The sequence below is a fragment of the Bos javanicus genome, chromosome 14 (genome assembly GCF_032452875.1).
Source record: "Bos javanicus breed banteng chromosome 14, ARS-OSU_banteng_1.0, whole genome shotgun sequence".
Classification (NCBI taxonomy): domain Eukaryota; kingdom Metazoa; phylum Chordata; class Mammalia; order Artiodactyla; family Bovidae; genus Bos; species Bos javanicus.
Window position 1 is genome coordinate 25134324 of NC_083881.1, and position 23330 is coordinate 25157653.

Consider the following 23330-nt stretch of genomic DNA (forward strand, 5'->3'; position numbering starts at 1 on the left):
CGAGAAATCTATACAGGGAAATATAGATTTAATAACCCAATACCAAACAGAGTTAACTCCTGAGTTTTTATTACAGCAAGGCCTCATGTTTGAGATATTCCAAAGCATAAAATATTTTTAAGGGGTGCTTTCATTTTCAAATGAAATGATGCATCTTCCCCGCATCTGCTTGCTTATTTTGGCAGGCATACATCCTAATGATGTTGTAATGAGGCTACAATTAAAGACAGTTGCCATCTCCTCAGCAAAGACCAATGGGATGGGGTCGGGGTGCTGGGAGGGAAGAAATTTAAAGAGTGGAATGTGGTGAAACAGAGTTGGCTCAGGATTAAGAACGTGTTGCAACTAACCCACAAAAGAAGTAATCCACAGGCAGGCAACATTACACCAAAGGCCCAAGGGATGTTGTTCTGGTCCTCTAGGTACGAACAAATATTTCTATAACATACAGCTTTGCTTAGGATTTACTTTTTCAGCAAAGGAGACTGTGCAGAAATGCTGAAGTAATCTTTTGTGCTTTCAAATGACCATCATGGTCTGAGACGAGATGGCCATAACCCATCCCAAGACCACACGGTTGCATGTTACCTTGGACACCAGGCTGGCTCTGTATGCTGCTAGTTGCTTCAGGTACTCCTTCTTCGCAGCCTCTGTTTTCTTTTTATAGACCTGCAACAACAGAGAGTCTTAAATTAGAAAGCGCATCTGCTTTTGTTTCCAGAGAAGTGCAATGCAGAATGACAATTATGTGTGTTCACACACACACACACACACACACACAGACATGATACAATAATACGTATCTCCCCATAGATAGTGTTTTCTTACTGAAACAAGTTTTTAAGAAGTATAGCAAGAGATTAGATAATAAAAAGATTAACAATAGTAAATTTTCCCATTTTGCATAAAGCATATGAAGAGATATATCTGGGTTAGTCTGAGAGTGGAGGCAGTTGGTTTGGAAAGATACTATGGACGGAGGTTCCCAGGGAACCACATGTGAGTAAAGAAGCCATTCATACTTATATAAGGGGCAGATAATGTTATAGTGCACTCAAATCCTGACATATATAGAACTTCCCTCGTAGCTCATCTGGTAAAGAATCTGTGAAAGATACTATGGCTGCAAGTTCTCAGGGAATCACATGTGAGTAAAGAAGCCATTCGTACTTATATAAGGGGCAGATAATGCTACAGTGCACTCAAATCCTGACGTGTATCTCCTTGCTAAATACAAAACCAAGGACAGAATTCAAAGATGATCAATAAAGTTCAACATGCTAATCACACAAACAGTTATGGAATTTGCAGGTTCATCACTATTTTAAAGTTTTGTGCCTTGAAGTTCTATTTTCAAAGACTCACGCCAGTCCAGGTTCGATGCACGATACTGGATGCTTGGGGCTGGTGCACTGGGATGACCCAGAGGGAGGGTATGGGGAGGGAGGAGGGAGGAGGGTTCAGGATGGGGAACACATGTATATCTGTGGTGGATTCATTTCGATATTTGGCAAAACCAATACAATATTGTAAAGTTTAAAAATAAAATTAAAAAAAAAAAAAAAAAAAGACTCAGCAATCAGTGATGGCAGTTGAAGTCCCATTTGGGAGTGGGCTGGGGAGCCTGAGTGGCCGCGGACTGCATGTGTGCCGTGACGCGCAGCCTGCTCTGGTCATGCCCTTTCCAGAAAACACAAAAAAACACAGTGGATGGTATGGATGTGTGGATGCCTCAATGTGAAAAGGTAAAAGTGTTCTGAATTGAGTTTCAATTTACAGCAGCTTTCATTTTTCAGAGGAAATCATCTTGCAAATACAAGTAAAATCATCCTAAATTGAGCAAAAGTACTGAAAAACAACTTGCTGGTAGGCTAAAGGTCACATCGCTAAGCTAACAGAAAAAAAGTTATTAGAGTCGAAAATGAAAGAGAAGCAAAGTGAACACACCTTGTCTGCTACCATTAAGGTAATTCTTTCAAGGCTTTGAGCCTGTTTTTGTCAATCTTTAGAAACCAGCCCAAAAGAACAAAATATTTTCACAATTGGATGCATTTTCATCGATACGACTATTTTAAATTTCCCACATCTTGAATTTTACAGCAAGGAATGAGGCTTGGCTACTACTTTGTAATGCTGAGCTCAAAACCAGACACAGGCCAGCGTGAAAAGTGGCTTTAGAATTAGTCAAAGTATTAAATATAAATTATGTGTAAAGACCAAATATCTACCAAAGTTGGCAGCAGAAGTCAATTTATGGTTTCTGATGTGGAAGGTGGTTTGCTGAGGCCGGTCCCCGACTGTGAAATTTAAGGTGTGAGAAATATTACCTACTCATAAATATTTTAATTAAAGCAGAACATTTTACTTAAAGTAAACAAATGAGTAACCTTGTCAACAGAATTATAAAGGACCCTATGAAATGAATGTGCTCATTGTTTTCCCTTAGGGAGCGCTTCAGCCTAGTCTTTCATATTTGGCATTTTGGTATATTATAATAAAGGCAACTATAATAAGGCAATTATGAATTCACACAATAGTATCACACAATCATTGTGTCATCTTTATAATACATGGAACTAAAGAAATTTAAAAGAAATTTTTTAGTAAGAAGTCAATTAATCAATTACAGGAAAATTAATTCAATTACAGGAAAATTCTTAATTTACTGAGCTAATTTTATTGGAAGTCAAATTCAGATTCTTTTTTAGACACCCATATATGAAAACAAACACACACTAAATTCCAGCAAATGTCTTTGAACAGTATGATTCATGTATATCATATGCTTTGGTTCAGTCAGAATGAGAAACATGGAGCTCTCTTGCTTTTTGATTGATTTATTTCTTTCTTCAAAGACAGATTTCTGTTTGTAGTTCTCCCTCCCATCTCTTCCCCAAGACATACTTTTTGTTATGAATGACCTTAAACTGACAATGTTTACATTTACTTTTCATACCTTAAAACTGTTTCGAGAGGCTTTTTCTCCCACACAGACAGAAATCCTATTCAGGACTTTGAAGCAAATATTTAACAAAAATATCTTCGATGGTAGTACGCTTTTGTAAACTTGAATCATTTCTATCACATTCTTTATTCATATGTTACTCTAGGTGACCTCCTTGGGCAGCTAACTGGGGTTCATTTAGCTTCCAAAGGCAAATATTACACATGTGGGTCCACAGCATTGCCTGAAGCCTCATTTTCTATGTAGCACAGGTAAGACGGTGTTCAGATGGCCTGACTGTAACATCTATCATCCTTCTTGCCCTTGGTTTCTATAGAAAAAACAGCAGCGTTACTACAGTGGGGCTCCCAGTGGTTAACATCCCACAAGGTGTTAACTTTCCTGAAATTTGTGTATTAACAACCATGGGAGAAAGGTGGCAACTCCATGTGTTTCAGGCTGGATGTATGCCCCCTGGTTTTAGGGGAGATCGATGTCGTTATGGGATTCCTGAGTAGCATTCAGAGCACCCGGTTTCCTCCAGATGGCTCCCTATCGGCTATTGATGACCGGCTATGTGGGATCATCCTACACGTGCCTAAATACCACTTTAGGAAAGAGGAAACTCATCACGTCACATTACACGGCTTGATGGGTCTGCTCTTCCCTGAATAGCTGCAGATCTTCAGAGGGAGGATTTAAAGGGTGGTGATTTCAGGAGGTATGTTTCTGTAATTGTGTCTAAAGGGGGGTGCCCTGGATCAGAATTAAAATCTGAGGTGGCTTCCCCTACAGTAATTTAGAACCTCCACCTTTGAGAACTAGCTAATGGCTCAAATATTATTCACCCTGTATGTCCTTGTGATGCTACCTTCTAAAATTGCACAAGGATGCTTTCTGAATCCTGTATTTGATGCAGATGTCTGAAGAAGGACCTCAAATATATGAGAATGATAAAAAACATGTAAGAATTCCACATACTGAAATTCTTCCTTTAGAACAGGTAATTAAAAATCATCAGTAAAAAGTCCCACAAAAACGTTTCAAAGCTCTATTTATGGATGGAGAAAAGCCTTTCACTTGCAGAAACCAAAGATGACGCTGACTGCATTTGCAATGAGCAGTCCACTGCAATGATCAAACCTTCTAATCTAGGGGATGGGTCTGATTTACATCAAAGTTAAGTTTGGGAAAGAAATGGTCTCTCTCTCTCTCAGGGAAAGACAAATATTTTAAAGAAATGTGATTCACACAGTAAATATTAGTACTCAGCTGAACTACAAAATGGCTTCCAAATGGTCTACAGCTGTTTGAAATAAAGTGCAAAGTTGGCCAGATGAGGATTTAAAAATCATAATACATCATTTATCATTTTCCCCAGCTCATCCAAACACTTTTGAATTCATCCTGTCCTAACTTAGTTAGTTGCTGTGGTTTGTTATTCTAAGAAAGCTACCATACCCTATCTAAGGATTGCATCTCAGTGGTTAAGTTAAAACATATATAATGGCTAAACTAAAACAGACCTCAAATGGCAGTTCTAGAGAATCCAAATTCTGTTCATGTAACCTAGTGATTCTATGAATCATTTTTTAAGTTGCACTATATTCCAGCATGTATACACATTTTTATAAGCAAATAATCTCTAATTAAAATCAGCAGTTCAGTATCAGTGACTATGGATGCACTCAAACAGAAAACATTCTAATACAACCTGTCATTTTGCTTTTTTCACTTTCTGCTCTTTCCCCAAACAATCCATCTAACTTATATAGAAAAGTAAAATCTTATAAATACCATTTAATTCCTTCTTCCTTCCTTCTTTTTGGCTCTGGTCCTTAGTTAATCTCTAGTTGTAGTTTATTTTAACTCTTTGCAGTAATAATAAGAAAAAACACAGTTCTTCTAATTCTGGATTTTATTTAAACACTACAAAACTAAAGGCACTTTTCTTTTTGGTTAACTTCAAATGCAGTTTTTCCCCAGTATAATTTCATATTTATAGAAAATGCTTAGAAACATGGTTATGTAAGAAATAATAATTTAATCTCATTTCCCTGTAATATACAGTACTTGAGAAATTAACATTTGCAGCATCTTTGAATGCTATTATTATTTAGGACAGTTAGAGCAAGTGCATCTGTGTTTACACAGAACTTAGTCCTTAAATGCAGTTAAATTTCCATTTGTGTAACTTGCTCAGCGTTTTCTTAAGCATTCCAGAACTCAGAGAACTTTATAAAGTGGTATTCAGAGAACTGAAAACATTATACAACATGACAAAAATTTTGCTATCGATTCTTTTTGGGATCCATCAAATGCAAACACATTGTCTACACAATAATGGGGTAACCTGTTTCTGGAATAGTAGAGATCAGAAGCAAGCTCTTCATCTGAAAATACGGCTGCAAAATACATCTGTCAGTTTATTAAATGAGGATGAGAAAGTGTAATGTCGTTCAATTATATTTAACAATATAGTGAGTATCTGTTATGTGCCTGCATGGTGTGAGGAACAGAAGCTACAAAACCAAAAAAAGTACTAAAATATGCTTCTATTGTGTTCATTTTTTGTGTCAGGCACATATATACATATATCTAATCAAACTGGTCTGGTATCTGAGATTTCTCTCTGTTTACGCAACAGCGCCTCCTGGTTGCATGTGATCTCCCTTGCATTACCTCATTCAGACCCCCAGCCACAGGGCAGCCCTTTTAGCAGGGCAGTTCAGCACATAGCAGGTGCTCGGGAAATGCCTGTGATAGAGTGTATAATCCCTGGTCTCAGGTTTCTTCTCTGTGAGTCAGCATGGGTGTGGTACTCACGGCAGAACACCAAACTGCATCTTTTAAATTAGGGTGGGCATCAGTGGGGACAGAGGATTTGGTATACAAAGAGGTAACCTGCCCTCCTGAAACATGTTTACTAATAATACACAAAGCCCAATGGACTTGAGTGAGTATTATGTTCAAATTCTCTCCCTTCTGACATCATGGAACCATTCAAGTGAAATGTCTGCTCTCTGTATATCAGCATGGAGTATTTCCATGTGTGCTCTGTGTATTTATACCCAGGAAGGTGTGCCACAACCTCATTTATGTACCAATTAATTATAGGTATATATACCTGTGATTTAGAAATAAAATATGTTCACCATTGGATATAATATTTCCAACTGCTGTTTCAAGTTTTTATGAATATTAATATAAACTTGCCTCACCTTCTACAGTTTTTAAATGAACAATTGTTTTATATATCTTTTACACCTAGCATTCAAAAAATTGGAGAAAATGCATTATGTTTATAAGGAACTGGCCAAGATAAACATGTGTGTGAATGCTATGGTAAAACAGGATTTTAGTTAACCTTAAGTATTGTTGACATAAAATCCAAATTTTATCATAAGATACGGGGCGGGTGTGGGGGAAGGCCCCGGCAGCACTTCTGTAGTGGGTATTTGAGCACCAATGAGGAGTAAATGATTTGATTCCGCGGGCTCAGAGGATTTGTCAGCTGCCTCGTAAGTATAATTCTGGCTCTTCATATCCCTGCTGCTTCTAATTTAGCAGGACAGGCTCATAATTGAAGCAAATTAACTATTTACACTTGCCACTTCTACCAGGGGAAGAGGACACAGCAGCAGGAAAGAATGAGCAGGAAATTACATTCTTCCCACTTGTGTCAGACCTGCCCTTATATAAACACATTAACAGTAATTTCATGAGGCGTCAAACATAGGAATAAATACTGAGGGATGAAATAATGAGGTGCTGCTATTGAGCTGAACTGCTATGGCTAATATCCTTGGATATGAATTATGCATCCTGAAAGAAGGCATATGTTACAATATTCAAACAGTTGCCCTGCAAGTGATATCTGCTCATTAGGCTCTGGATCTCAAGGTAAACCTGCTCTCTTCTCCCACGACAGGGCAGCATTTACAAAAATATGCTCTCTGGGCACCGTGGGCTGTGGTTTCTCCTGAATACACCAAACCCTGAACAGGCCTTCCATTCCATTTTTAGCCTAACAGCGTGTTTATTTAGCTCTTTGGCTGAAGCTTTAAAGCCATTTAATGTAATGTAAACAAGAACATTTTGTTTGTAATTTGCTAAATGTATTACAGCCCAACTGTGTCTCCAATTAGGAACTTAAGGTTCATTTAGTAATTTACATCTGGTTCTGATTTAAGGTGACTTTCCTTTCCCACTTAGGAGCTGACTTTCCGCGGCTAAAAAGGAACCAAGAATGCTTTATAGCTCGTTGGACGGATCCCTCCTGCTTCAAAGCTGGACGGACTCTTTAATTTAGTGGGGTTTGACTTTGATGACCAGAATCACAGAATTCAGAATAATAGGGAAATATAGGAAATTCAGCTGGACCTTCATAAACAAAGATGCTGAGGGTTGCTCAAACTCCAAGGAGTCTCATATAAAGGGTATGATCTTGTTACATTATTATTTTTCTTTCTCTGTAGGTTCCAGTCAATGAAAGATAAGTAGCGAAGACCAACATCACCGTCACACTTATGTTTTATTTCCTTTTCTCTAGCTGGTGCCTTTTGGAAACGACTTACTATGTCTCTGAACCAGGTTCTCCACTGTCCTAGGATTCGTTAGCATTTAAAACCTTCTGTTGGAATCCCAAACACAATCCCGTTCCCCTTCCAGATTCAGCCCCATCTTCGAAAGTATTCAAATGGAGACGCTGATATGTGAAGTTTGTTTAGTGGCTTTGGTAGGAACAACTCATAAGGGAGGTTTTGTGTTTCTGGAGGATTTTTATCACTTCTTTTAGCTTCCTTTTGATTTCTCTTCTTTGAGAGATTCTTTACAGAAATCAAAGTACATATAGTTCCTCCCTTTCCAGGGCTTCTGAAAATAAAGACCTGCCCATCTGCAGTGGCTTCTTAGCCCCGCCTAGACTCCACAAAGAGGAAGCATGTGACACACACAGACACAGCAGCCCCATTAGTCCTGTTCCCTCTGGCTGGCAAGAAAACATTCAATTGTAATCTCACTAATAGCTGTTTTTCCTTAAATATTGTAATTTTCTGAGCCCCTAATAAGTCATCAATAATTTTGCCCATTTTCCCCAGTTTGTGTTTATATTTGGAGCTGTTCATAATTGTGGGCTATTATGACAACGGGATTTCTGAACAATGGTGGTGCATGAAATCCTAGCCTTCTCCTTGAACCAGCTGCCTACACAAAGCCAGCAGCATCACGTGGGGGCTGTTCTGCAACATGCACATTTGTCCTAAATTTTGAAGTTTAATGGTCTGCCTCTAACTGGCTCCAGTAACATTCCTTTAAAAATACATAGCAGTATGTGTGCTCTCCAATTTGAATATTAAATGAGAGTAAAATACAATTAAATTAAGTTTGAAACAGAGATATTATGTTGGCACCATGAGTCAACATAAAGGGGAAGAACAGGTGGTAAAACACCATAATAACACTTTTGGATATTTTGCTGAAATTCTCTTGATGCCCAAAACGTGCATTCTAGGTGGGCATGTGTGCTTTGCGGGCAATTCCCGGCAAACTGTAAGAGAGGGGCTGCCACGTGGCGCACAGCAGGCCCAGCTGATGCAGTATGTCCCTTCCATAAGCGAGGCATCTGCTCTCACTCACTGAACCCTCTCCCTGCTTGTCCCTGGGATGGACTTGCACCTGTATATGTCAAAAACCACCCTTTTTGACATACTCTGTGGTTTCACTATCTTTATTAAGCAAGATCATCTTTTAAGAGGAAAGGATAAACTATGCTGAACCCCTGTCAAGTCAAAGGAACATAAGGCATGGGGACAAACTATCTCAAGTGACTCAAACTGATCCCAGTACCTTGTTTTGGTAATGGTGCTTGAGTGTTAAAATACTAACTTTTCCATAAGAGAAAAAGTTATTTCTATTAATATATCTCCCTAAGTAATCTTAGAATAATTTTCTTAAACAACTGCACTTTGATTATGGAAATTGCTTTATAATACTCAGTGAGTTAAATAGGGTCTGTGCTATGCTAAGTTGCTTCAGTTGTGTCCAACTCTTTGTGACCCCATGGACTATGGTCAGCCAGGCTCCTCTGTCCACGGGGCTCTCTAGGCAAGAATACTGAAGTGGGTTCCCATTATTTCCTCCGGGGGAGCTTCCCAACCTAGGGATTGACATCACATCTCTTAGGTCTCCTGCATTGGCAGGTGGTTTCTCTACAATTAGGGCCACCTGGGAAGCCCCCAAATAGGGTAAGCTATTAAATAATCTCATTTTTTTATTTATAAAACACATTCTTCAACCCCCCAACTATTTCTATTAAGAGAGAACCCAAAGACAGACTCATTACAAGTTACATATTAAATTGGAAACAAAAGAGAAAGAGGAAAGTGTTTTGTTATCACAATACAATTAAAAAGCCTTAAGTATTATGTCATAATTGTGATCCTACTTCCATTAGAAAGGCTCAGAGCTGAGTTTGAAAGGCAGAATGGGAGAATGGGAGTCATTTCTCTTTTTAGCACGACACTGGAGAATAGTGACTCTCATATTCTTTGGGTCTGTAAAGACCTTACCTGGTCAGACCAAAAATGTGGAATATTATCTCAGTGTTCCCCTCTTGCTATAATAAAAATAAAAGACCGTATTAGAATTAGTGGGGAAATTCTGAAGCTTTATATTTGTTGCCTTGAGGAACTACCCAGTTTTCATCATAAGAACATTATTCTTTTCCACTAGAAACATGGGTACAGGCACTGACCTTGAATTGATAATGTAAAGGATTTGATCGTGGGCTAGGAAAGAGCTGTGTAGACCTCCCCCATTTAAGCTCCTCTAGTAAATGTGGGAAGTAATTAGGAAAAGATATCCAGGGTTAGAAAAACAGATAAGAGGAGTCAGATCGGTGGTAGCACTGGCAACTGAAATTTCTTGACATAAAACCAAAGGAGCGCATGTGAGCCTTTGAGCAGCACCCCCAGCTCGCTGCCAGGTCACAGAAGGGATCACTAATGTCCTCTGATTACAAGTTGCCATCACAGTCTCTAGGGAAGGCAATCACATTCTGGATGTCTCCTCTGGCAAATTCTCTCTCACAAAGCAAGAGTTTATAGCACTGAAGCCTGGCCCCTATCCACGACTACACACAGGGGCTGTCTGAGCAGGGAGGGAGGTACGTGCTGGTGCCCAGGCCAGGGTAGAGCAGCACAGGGGTGGGCTGGGGTTCCTGGTGGAGGTGCACTCAGTTTCTCAATCCGTGAATAAGACCCGGCGTAGAATTCCACCGTGTGTCTCCAACGTCAGTGGGGAGCCACACTTCGGCTTTGGGAGTGTGAGAGCAAACTGATCCAAGTTAGGATAGAAACCGGCTCTGAAGTCTCAAAAAACTACATTAGGTTTTCAGTGGAATCACAAAATATAGTGTCAACCAATCTATTTGTGAGTTGGGTATTTTAATCTCACACACAGAGAGCATTTCCGTGGTACGGTTTCCATCCTCAGAGACGACTCTTGTAGCAGAGCTCCACACGGCAGGGCTGTGCTTTTCTGTGAAGCCCTTTGCTGGGACTGGCAATCTTGAAAAGGACATAATGTGTAGATTTCAGACTGTACAGGACAGCTTTGACTTACAGTAAAGGGGGGTTGGAGAGAACTGGAGAAGTAGGTTCAGCTAATGTTTTGTTAGCAGCTGGTTTTACCATTACAGCTATAATTGTTTTTATAAATTGGTTAGAAAAGAACTGTAGGTTGAATGATAAGTTCTAGTCACGGTGTGTAGTCCTAGACAAATCAATCAACGAATGGGACTCTGTCTATTCTCAGCTCGCCCCCATAGTGTCTAGAAAAGTGCCTGGGGCACACAGTAAACACTCAATAAATTTTTGTTGAATGGATAAGTGACTGAATTTAACTATCTGGCCCCATTTCATAACCTGTGAAATTCAGAAAACAGCATCTATGAATACTGTGCTGAACAAATGAAATAAATCATGTAAAACTGTTGTTAGAATATAAAACACAGTATACATTGTAGATGCTGACAGATACTACGATATATAGGTTCTTAGAGATGTACACAGGTTTGAGATGTTCTCTTTCTTACATACTTCCCTGGACCTGAGGAGGAGAGGTAAAAGTCTCTGTTAAGAATCCAATATGAGACTAACCCATCATGAATGCAGTTCAGTATTCTGTAGTAGCTAAAGCTGCATCCACTTCATCCACATCCAGTGACTGCACTTTAATGATAATGCTTGTCTAATTTTTCCTTCATGATAATGAAATTCTAGATGGTGACAATGGCAATCTAGTCCTGGAAATCTAGAAATCTGCGATCAATACTGCTTCTTTGTTGAAGTGGGTTCTGTCTACACATGGGTTTCCCTGGTGGCTCAGACAGCCTGAGAACTTGCCTGCAATGTAGGAGACCCGGGTTTGATCCCTGGGTTGGGAATCCTCTGGAGAAGGAAATGGCTAACCACACCAGTATTCTTGCCTGGAGAACTCCATGGACAGAAGAGCCTGGCGGGCTACAGTCCACAGAATCGCAAAGAGATGGATAAGACTCTTTTCCATGATTCCCATCCTCCTTAAGACCTTCTGGATGACTTACACTGTGGCTGAGATACAAAGTGTCTCATGCCCCTGCTCCCCACCAGTGTGGTCCTCAGTCACACCATGGCAATCCACAAGAGGAGAAAATAATCAGGTATCTGGGCCCATTTAATATAGCCTAGCAATATGGTACAAGAGGGATTGAATAACATACTCCAGCAGTCTTTAGGGAATGGCTAAGGGTAGAGATCCTTAAATTCAAGGTTCATTTAGCAAAGAGCAAAGAGAGTTTTGATGACAAAAGAGTAAATACTAAGTGCTGAAGAGAGGTGTGGACAGTTTTCAAATGCTTTTAGGGTTTTTTTTTTTTCTGTCTTTAGGATCACATTGGCAGCGTTAAGGAATGAGGTAATTCTGGCTTGGATATGTAGAAGCCCTTCCAAAAGTAACTACACCATATAAACTTTGAAACAAAGGAACTAAGATGCTATTTATAACAGCAATAAAGGAATGTAAAACCATGTCAGAGTCCCCTGAAGTCTGGTTCTGGTGGGGCACATTCTCAGCCTTAGCTCTAGTATCCGAGGAATTCACCCAATGACCAGGCTTCCCACGTGGTGCTAGTGGTAAAGAACTTTCCTGCCAGTGCTGGAGGCATAAGAGACATAGGTTTGATCCCTGGGACGGAATGGCAACTGACTCCAGTATTCTTGTCTGGAGAATTTCATGGACAGAGGAGCCTGGCAAGCTACAGTCCGCAGGGTCATAAAGAGTCGGACATGACTGGAGCTACTACACACACACACACACACCAGCACACACCAAACGACCTCAGAAGCCATTTCTTTAGGATGCACACACTTTCTCAAATCATGTTGAATCATCCATTTTGTATCTTTTCTTACCTGTTTTTGCTCTTCACCCAAACCATCCCACATGGAAGCCACAATTTTAGAAACTTCACCAAAGGTAGCATTTGGATTTTGGCCCTTGATGGCAGCCTGAGTATCACGGAAGAATAACGCATACGCAGACACTGGCTTCTGTGGCTCATTAGGGTCCTTCTTCTTCTTCTTTTTGGGGGTTTTTGGTTTTTTCCCCATGTCAGAGGCAGGTCGTTTCTCTCCACCATTGATCTGAAATAAAACAAAATCTGAATTATAGAAGAACTAAACAAATTTAGGGGCAGATTGCTCTTCCTTGAAACTTACCCAGGTATACTCACCCATACACATCACACAAACACAGACATTTCTAAGGGCCACTTGGTTTTGTTTTTTCTGTTTTTCAAGTAAAACTTCTTATTTCATGTAATTTTCATATTCATCCTCTTCCAGCCTAATTTACATAGCTTTAACACAATCTTACTGATTCTCTTTATAATACTATTGTACTGTTAGATATTATACCTTAACTCTCTCAGCTTTGCCTTTTTCTCCTGCAGGAACTGAATGACGAGCAGCACTGTGATAGTCAGCAGGAGATTCCTCCTGTAGTAACCCCACTGTATGAACAATCCAACCTGCTTTCTTTGGGGGAGTTTATCCTTTTGTTCCTAATTATGATTTTTTTTTTTTTGACTGGGCTGGGTTTTCCCACTGTGGGCTTTTCTCTAGTTGTGGTGAGTGGGGGCCACCCTCCAGTTGTGATGTGAGGGCTTCTCACTGTGATGGCTTCTCTTGTTGGGAAGCAAGGGCTCTTAGGCGTGCGAGCCTCAGTGGTTGTGGCTCCCAAGCCCCAGAGCACGGGCTCAGTAGTTGTGGCCCACCGGTTCAGCTGCTCTGAAGCCCGTGGGATCTTCCTGGCCCAGGGACTGAACCTGTGTCTCTTGCATTGGCAGGCAGACTCTCCATCACTGAGCCACCAAGGATGCCCCTAATTATGATTTTTAAATGATAGTGGGCAACATATCCAATGAATAAAGTTGACTGGCTCCTGGTGTTGCACTTAGGTCTGTGGAATGCTGCTGGGAAATCCTAGTAATGCTCATGGCTTAGAATGGCATAATCCAGACCCTAGGTCAGTGCTGTCCAACAGAACTTTCTGCTAAGAGGGTAAAGTTCTAAAATCTGTGCTATTCAATATAGTTGCCACTAGCGACACATAACTAATGAGCATATGAAATGCAGCCAGCAGGAATAAGAAACAAAATTTTAAATTTTATACAATTTTAATTGCTTTAAATTTAAATAGCTAAATGTGGCTAGTGGTTACCATATTGGAGAGTGCATCTCTGGAAACTAGACTCTCAAATCTAGACATTTCTAGCACAGCTTTAACACTCAGTTTAAGGAAAGATTCCATTTCTTCCCATTGTCCTTGAGTATGAATATCTGGATAATCTAAATTGTTATTCTGATGCAAGTGGGAAAAAATACAATGTATTTTAGACATCTGCATTTGAACTTGGATACTAACTAGTTAATATGTGATGTCACTTTATCAATATCTATAGAATGAGATGTCTGGGCTACAATTTCTTTCTAGTTCTAGAATTACATGAGTCTACATGAGTACTGAGTAGTGCTGTCTCTGGAGGAATCCTCTTTCCACCTGCCTCTCCCACCAGCACAAGGGCTCCCATGCACTGTGCCCTGATGAAGTCACCATTATCAGGGAGGTTCTGCACCATCACTTCTATTGCTGTGATGGCTGTTGCTTTTCTCTTCTTGGCAAACATGCAATATGTATCTTATTCAGATAAATTGCCAGGCAAGGTAATCTGTGTGAAATAACAGCCACCATTGGATACGAAGTGTGAGCTCCTGAGAGGCTGGTGGATGTAACATCAGAAGATCCACACTCACGTCCTCTGTTTAGCTGTTTAGCTGTGAAATCTTGGTAAGCTACATTATTTTTCTGGGCCTCCATTTCCTCTACTGCAAATCAGTTGCAATGCCATTGTGTGATTACTGAGATGATATATATGTAATATGGTTAAAATTTTAAAATGGTATTCAGATGTTAATTATGACACAGTAATAACTTTTTACTGAATGAATGGAAAGAAATGACCTCAACACTAATTTGTGATGCCATATGGTCATGGCTTAAAAGATATGCCCTGAGAACCAGAGACAGGAAAAACAAACAAACAAAAAAAAAAACTAAGCGAATTCTTTGGCTTTGTCTTTAGTTAAAAAACCATGGAATAGATTATTGTTTCAAAACTGTCAGTTGAAGTAGATAAACAACCCTTTGGGGACAGGAGGCTCTGAACCTAGCAGACAGACTGACATAGATCAACACTAGAAAGTGACTTCCCCAGGAAGGGTTTCAGGTGATCCTGTGAGATGACTGGTCCTCAGGTTAATGAGCCAAAGGACAAGAATGCTGGGACTGGACTGAGCGGATACTGGGCAAACTGGGGTAACGGCTCTAAACTAAACACGTAGGTAAATACGACCTCGATGCTCATTCTCAATGGTTGAATGTTAGAATCACCTGGGAAACTTTTAAATAATACCCTCATGTCCAGGCTTTAGCTCTATACTGATTACATCACAGAGTCTAGGAGCAGGAGACACTGGCTTTAGTCCACCTTAACTCTACTCCTCCAACTGCCTTTTGATACTTCAGATATGCAACAAACAGACAAGCAAAGCTTCTCTTTGCCCCAAGGCTACACAGAGCCACAGCTTTTCTTCTTTTCACAGTCAGACTCCTCCAAGTGGTTATGCTGACTGCAGGCAACTCACGGTGCCTTCCCATCACTTAGGCTCTCAAAAAGGTCACCAAGGACCATAAAGATAAATCCAGGGGACTTTTCAGTCTTCCCCTGACTTGATTTCTCACTGCGAGTGTCCTGTCTCTTCCAAAGCTCATCATAGTCTTCGGATTTTATGCCTACCTTGCCTTCCTCACTGTTTCTAGAATCATTTTTAGGCCCATCCTCCTCTACCTGGCCACTAACTGGTAGTGTACCTGACTTTTTTTTTTTTTTTTGCTGTAGACTGTCTTCTCCTGTGAATTTTTATTTAGGGAATCTCTTAAGATGCAGGGTTTCCAGTAACAATTGTGGGTGGATGACTGTCAAGTTCATTTCCTCTGAATTTTGAATGCATAAAAACCATTGCTATTTGACATCTTTATCTTCTTTGTATGCTTTATAACTTCCAAATTTTCTAAACATAACTATTTCTATATTCAAAACAATAAAATATCAAGAAGAGAAATAAAAAGGATTTAAGAAAGACCATAATGAAGAATGCTAAAAGTGAAAGGATCATGACATTGGAGGTCATATTTCATCAAGGATTGGAATATGTAGACAATGGGGACACAGTGTATGAAAATAAATGCTTATCCACATGGAATATTTACCTGGGCTCCCTATAAATTTTAATGGAAAAAGTTTCACTTTTCAAGATTTCAGATCTGACACACTGAAATCTCCATGACTGCAGATTATATCAATCTTTGTAGAAATAATTGATTGTCAGTTACATAGAGAAATTTCCTATGACTCACTGCAAATGTTTTTATTAAAAGATTTCCCCTGAATAATTTAAATTGTTTCCATATTCCACTGTCTAAAATTGTGTTTGAACGGCTGATCTTTATGCTTCCTTACTTTTTTTTAATTTATTTTTTTATTGAAGGATGATTGCTTTACAGAATTTTGCTGTTTTTTGTCAAACCTCAACATGAGTCAGCCATAGGTATACATATATCCCCTTCCATCTCCCTCCCCGTCCCACCCCTCTAGGTTGATACAGAGCCCGTCCGAGTGTCCTGAGCCATACAAGAATTCCCATTGGCTATCTATTTTACATATGGCAATGTAAGTTTCCATGTTACTCTCTCCATACATCTCACGCTCTCCTCCCCTCTCCCCATGTCCATAAATCTATTCTCTATGTCTGTTTCTCTACTGCTGCCCTGTAAATTAATTCTTCCATACTATTTTTCTAGATTCTGCTATGTGTGTTAGAATACGATACTCATCTTTCTCTTTCTGACTCACCTCACTCTGTAAAATAGGTTCTGGGTTCATCCACCTCATCAGAACTGACTCAAATGCATTTCTTTTTATGGATGAATAATATTCTATTATGTATAGGTACTACAACTTCTTTATCCATTCATCTGTCAATGGACATCTAGGTTGCTTCTATGTTCTAGCTATTGTAAATAGTGCTGCAATGAACAATGGGATACATGTGTCTTTTTCAATTTTGGTTTCCTTGGGGTATATGCTTAGGAGTGGGATTGCTGGGTCATATGGTGATTTTATTACTAGTTTTTTAAGGAATCTGCATATGGTCTTCCATAGTGGCTATGTCAATTTACATTCCCACCAACAGTGCAAGAGCGTTCCCTTTTCTCCAGCATTTATTGTTTGTAGACTTTTTGATGATGGCCATTCTGACTGGTGTGAGGTGATATCTCATTGTGGTTTTGATTTCATTTCTCTAATAATAAGCAATGTTGAGAATCTTTTCATGTGTTTGTTAGCCATCTGTATGTCTTATTTGGAGAAATGTCTGTTTAGGTCTTGTTCCCACTTTTTGCTTGGGTTGTTTGTTTTTCTAGCATTGAATTGTATGAGCTGCTTGTGTATTTTGGAAATTAATTCTTTGTTAGTTGTTTCATTCGCTATTATTTTCTCCCATTCTGAGGGCTGTCTTTTCACCTTGCTTATAGCTTCCTTTGCTATGCAAAAGCTTTTAAGTTTAATCAGGTCCCACTTGTTTACTTTTGTTTTTATTTCCCTTACTCTAGGAGGTGGGTCATAGAGGGTCTCGCTTTGATTTATGTCATCAAGTGTTCTGCCTATGTTTTCCTCTAGGAGTTTTATAGTTTCTGGTCTTACAATTAGGTCTTTAATCCATTTTGAGTTTATCTTTGTGTATGGTGTTAGGAAGTGTTCTAATTTCACTTTTACATGTAGCTGTCCAGTTTTCCCAGCACCATTTATTGAAGAGGCTGTCTTACTTACTTTTTGAATCAGTATTTGGATGACATGGGGCACGTTTCAGATCTGCTGGATTCATGTGACACCCATGGTAGCAGGTAGGACAGTTAACTTACTACTGGAAAACGTGGCCCTCCTTTCTAGGGAGTCTCTGCAGAAGCAGGAGCACCGGCTATGGCCAGTGAGATAGATGCCTTAAGTGTCAAGCATACAGAAACCACAAGCTACTGTTTTGACACAACACATATAACTGTTTTGATAGCAACCCTATAGGAATCTCTAAACAAGTCCATGCAGCCAATCAATTTGGTTGGCTTTCTGGAGGCTTCCCCTATTTTCCTGGCTTGTCTTTATTAACAGGGTTAGCCAGATGCAGTCTTCTCCTTTAGAAGAAACAAGCATTTTATGATTTCTGCCTCCCTATTTTCAAGGCTTAGCAGACATCATTTATGTACTATGGAGGGTCACCCCGAGGCTTCACCTGTGTATCTGACAGTGTACCTGAGAGGCACCAAGCTTGAAGCCGGGGTGTCATCCTCCATTATGGCCAGACCACTGGCCAATCTCATAACATTACATCAGCTTTGTCTCTGAGATTTCTGAAAGTGAGAGCGTGTTGATATACTGTCCTTTTATTTATTTATTAAAAAAATTTTTTTACACTCTCCTTTTAAATACTCATGGTTAATCTTAGGCTGAATTATCTGTCATGCAAGAAAACTGGCATCTGAGTGGACTAATCTACAGGGCACACATAAAATATTTATTTCTTAAGAATCACCGCCTTTTCTTCAGTAATTCAATTAGCTCACTAAAACTGTATTCTTAGATCATAATATTCTGACCACTTATAAAACTGCCCTCATAGAACCAAACTATGGCTTAAAATAATGCCCTTTCACCAAAAGCTGGTGTAAGAGGAGAACACAAAAATAAAAATTACGTATGAAATAGTTTTAAAAAATAAAATATGCTTTGAAGGGAATCATTGTTATATTGCTCAGTGTTCCTTGCATAAAGGCTTACTGGGTATGTATAATGTCTTTGCTTTTAGAAAGCAATAAAACAGGATACAAATCCCCTGCTGTGGTTGGCTGTCTAATGCACCCACACATGTGGGCAGTGCTGTATGAAGTGAAAGGCTGTCTGCCATGTGAGCACTGGCCATTACCACCTGATATGGTGGGGGGCGGGGGGCTCTGAACACTGGGCATTACCACCTAATTGTGGAGGTCTTATTTTTCACTTTGCATTTGACTTGTATTTGGAAAGGTACAGAAGTGAGCTGTTATTTTAGACTGTATAATGAACTGGGAATTTGTCAGGCCTACTTTCTGGCTGTAGTTTCATCACGTATTTGAAAACCACACGATCATTTCTCATATACAAAACCTCCCCAAAGAAAGATATGCTGCTATAATTTGGATCCACTTACATGCCAGGAATGGATTGCATTTTGAAGGACACCTGGCCTTTCTGACCATCAACTATTTGGAATGAACACAATGATGATAAATACGATTGTGGTGAGAAAATGAGCTAAATGGATTTGTAATATGTCCCTGGACCTTAATTTTGAGTATTGTCTGAATGGATGAAAGTTTATAATTTTATGGCCTAATTTTCCCAGAGACACTGACTACTGTAGTCTAGAGCAGTACTATCTCATGGAATTTTCTAGGAAGATGGAAATGTTCTCTGTACTGTCTGAAGGTAGGCACTAGTCACGTGTAGCTTAGTATGCTAAGCTACAGCAAGTGAGGAACTAGATTTTTAAATTTAATTTTAATTAGATTTAAATGTACACAGTCACACAGGACTTGTGGCTACTGTAAGGACTGTACAGCATCACGTACAGGACACTGTTTTAGAGTATAACATTTCTAGAGTTACTTGGGTTCTAAGACTAGAAGAGTTAAATTTAATTCCAATGTCATGATCTTGACAATACAGATGGACCATAGAATGCAAAAATATAAAGTCTCCACAATGACAAGCACATTGAGAGTAAGAACAAGGTCCTGTTAATCTTTCCAACCTCACAACATCAGTATGGAGTCTTACATGCAGTGGGTCACCACATGTTTCCACCTGCATTCTACAGTGGTGGGCAAAGGCTTAGAATGACAAGGAAAAGGACATCTGAAACATATACAAAAGTTGTTTGAAAATCATAGCAACTAAGAATATGTCTGGACTGAGGCCTTACCTGTAATCCTTATTACCCATGGACTTGTTTCATGTTCTATTAAAGCTCCCAGGAAAAAATAAATACATACACAAATGCATTGACATACTACTCTCACAGTAGCTCTACAAAGATATCTGTGCTTCCTGTATTAACTTTTAGACTGATATCTATTTCCCAAATCCCTAGGGTTGTCTTTATGCTTTTGGTAATCCACCTCTGGTCATGTCTTATTGCTTAATTAAAGTGATATATTTAACTTATTTATCACAATAAAACAATAATTTTCCACTTTAAAAAAGCAATGTGTTAATGGTGTTACTTAGATAGCACTTCTTAAGAATACAGAGTAGAGTTAAGACCCAAGGAAAGAGAATCACTGATATTGAAATGTCCCTGGAGAAGTTGGAAACATCTATAAGCATATTTAAAATAAACTGCCGCGGTCCCAAAGCCTTTAATGGAGCCGGGAGAGCTGTTTAATGCACACTATCTTGCAGTAATCGCTGTAGTTTAAAATAGATTTTAATCAAGCACCATCTGCATAATAGGCTGAACAAACAACATAGAACTCCACTTATAACTCTTATCATGTAAAGTAAATATTATAAAATCTTCGCCATAGAAACAGGGCATATTACAGCACTTTTTGTGATGGTACTGTAACTGAAAAATTCTGCTACTTAAATTCATTCTCTCTTTTCTTTCTATACTATGCCATCTAAAATCCCCTTATGAGAATAAATTCAAATAAGCATGGAAAGTAAGTCATCTAGTTACTGTGAAATCAGTAAGGCTTTAATACCTCTTTCATTTTACAACTGGGTTTATTATTATCATTAATAATAACTAATTCAATGACTCAAAACATCAGTTATAGAAAGCTATATATAAAGTGTTATACTCTTGAGATGATTCACAAGCAGAGGGCATTGTATAGGTTTCATAGCTTGTAAAACAGATTCATTTTTAGGGATTTTTGATTCTGGTATTGTTTTAGGATGACTTTAGCAAAAACACTCAGTGGCCTCATATAAGGTAAGAAATTTGGGCTACTGTCTAGAAAAATCACTTTAAAGTGAAGAAAAGATTTGACTATAACTACATACATCTGTTAGTTATGTTTATTGGTTTTGTTAGATTTATTTGGTCTTTTCTAAATTTACCTTTCTAGGGTGATACATTTACTTATTATTTTAGGTTAAAAATTCCTCTTGCCTCACAGAGAATGCACAAGTTGTTGATACACAGTTCCCATGAATAAAATGCCAGGTAGGCACCTGTGTGTAGCCTCAGTTAAGTTCAGTTGCTCAGTATTGCCTACTCTTTGCGATCCACTGGACTGCAGCACGCCAGGCTTCCCTGTCCATCACCAATTCCCGGAGCTTGCTCACTGTAGCCTCACTTGAACTTTATTCCATGACTTAATCAAGGTATGCTCAATCATCTAAGAACAGTTACACCCAGGAAACACCACACTGTAGTATAATTTAGCTACTTAAATGGATTTTAGGAACTATTATTTGGAATTGAGTACTAACTGGCTGCTTGACTGAATTACACTATTTTCCCCAAAACTGCTTCGCTAATAAGCTCAATCTTAACCACTGCTGCTGCTGCTGCTGCTGCTAAGTCGCTTCAGTCGTGTCTGACTCTATGCGACCCCATAGACGGCAGCTCACCAGGCTCCCCTGTCCCTGGGTTTCTCCAGGCAAGAAGACTGGAGTAGGTTGCCATTTCCTTCTCCAATGCATGAAAGTGAAAAGCGAAAGTGAAGTCGCTCAGTTGTGTCCAACTCTTAGCGACCCCATGGACTGCAGCCCACCAGGCTCCTCCGTCCATGGGATTTTCCAGGCAAGAGTATTGGAGGGGGGTGCCATTGCCTTTTCCGGTCTTAACCACTGGGATACTTTATTTCTGATAAATGAGTTCATATTAGTTGCTTGGATCTAAGAAATTCTTAAAAGTACCATACATATTACATCATGTGAAGTGTTTAATAATTGTGTGATAAATACAGTTCAACGTGGGAAATACCAGGCTTTTGAAACTCAATTTTAAATATTCTGTCCTAATGCTAGACAATGTGACTTGACATTTGGTTCCAGCACTGCTTGATTTCACTCCACTTCTGTCTGCCTACCATTTTTAATTTATTCTAGAATCTTCTAGCCTTCAGAACAGTAGTAAATAAAAAGTACTTTTCTAAGGCTTATTTAATTGTTCCTCTAGCGACACCCTATTTTCTTTGAGGAAAAAAAAAAAAAACCCTTCTCTTTCTGTTCAGTATGGTAATGCATACTAGATGAACTAGCAAATTAGTAAGAAACTCTTAAAAGCAAAAACAAGCAAATGCAAGAACCCGGAGAAGCAAGCAGAGTACTAAGGCCAACTTTCGTCTTGAAGACAGCTGCTGAACCTGGTGAAATTGAGTCAAAGTTACAGCAGATAGAGGACAAAGCCCATGACTGACCAAAAAAAGTGGGATGTTTAATGGGAGAGTTCCTATTAAAAGTCAGGACTGAAAAGAATTAGACTTTCTGAGCAGGGTGAAATAAAATGATTTGCCTGGCACGTTCCCTCCCAATACCTGCAAGGATGATTCTGAAGGCAAGGGGAAGAATATCTTTTGTGATAATTCACAAACAGAAGCCAGCATTTGTAAAGATATATACCCTGAACACATATGACTCTAGTGATCTGAAAAACTTTTAAGCCTGAAGTGGCTCTAGATTGTAATGGTCCAAGCCGCTTGGCAGAAGCAAACACAAACCATCTTTAGAGGAGTCCACTTTCAAACCAGGTCGAATAGAATTCTCATAAAGTTCTAAAGAATATCAGCTCTTATTCCAAAAGCAAAAAAAGCAGAATGAATCAAGGCATTAAAACCAAGGGCCAGTGGCAACAATAGACAACAGACTCAGACCCCAAAAGGCTTCACAGACTGGAATTAACAAATGCTTAAAGAACAAAAGAGATTAAATCCATGGATAGAGAGCAAGCAACTAAAAAAAAAAAAAAAAGCAAACAGATTTGAGAAAGAACCAAATAAAACTAGAGATATAAAATAATTGAAATTAAACCCCCAATATATGAGCATTAATTTCAGATTTGATACAGCTGAAAGTTGAATTATGAACTGGGAAATTGATGTAAGTAAATTAATCAGAATACAATGGAGTAAGATATCTTCAAATGATAATGGAGAATCACCATCAATCTAAAATTATTTTTCCTAGTTAAAGTAGTTTTTAAGGTAATCTTGTTCCCAATAGATCATCATGAGAGAAAATTTCAAAGGCATAGGGAAAATGATGTCAGATGAAAAAAAATTTTTTACATGTGAATAAATCTAAAGAAAAAAGACTGTAAAAACAACAAAAATAGCATTTTATGAAGTTCATAAAATTGCATTTAATTCAAAGATAATTTATAATTTAAATTATAATCAAGATAAACAATAGCAATAACTGCTCCAGCATAAATTGAAAGAAGGGTATTCAGAGTTAAAGTAATTTATGAAGGGTAAAGATATTGATCAATGTTAGACTTTCATGCATTTTTATGTTAATTTTAGACTTTCACACATTTTTAAGAGTAGTTACTAAATAAAGAGAAGGATTATAAAATTTAATTTCCGATTTTAAAATGGGAAATATTGAAATGAGAAAAGTAAGATCAATCTTAAGGAAGGTAAGAAAGAGAAAAAGAAACATAGACATATGTGAGACAAA

General features: G+C 38.8%; 1 protein-coding gene across 4 annotated transcripts in view; it reads right to left on the reverse strand.

The window, feature by feature from the left end:
- TOX (thymocyte selection associated high mobility group box) overlaps window positions 1–23330 on the reverse strand; it is a 311747-nt gene that overhangs the window by 30850 nt on the left and 257567 nt on the right. For all 4 annotated transcript variants that reach the window (XM_061438801.1, XM_061438802.1, XM_061438800.1 and 1 more), the window contains 2 exons: window positions 12397–12627; window positions 589–669 (listed from right to left, as the gene is read on the reverse strand). In XM_061438801.1, coding sequence (XP_061294785.1) covers window positions 589–669; window positions 12397–12627 — 312 coding nt within the window. The remainder of the gene's footprint in view (window positions 1–588; window positions 670–12396; window positions 12628–23330) is intronic.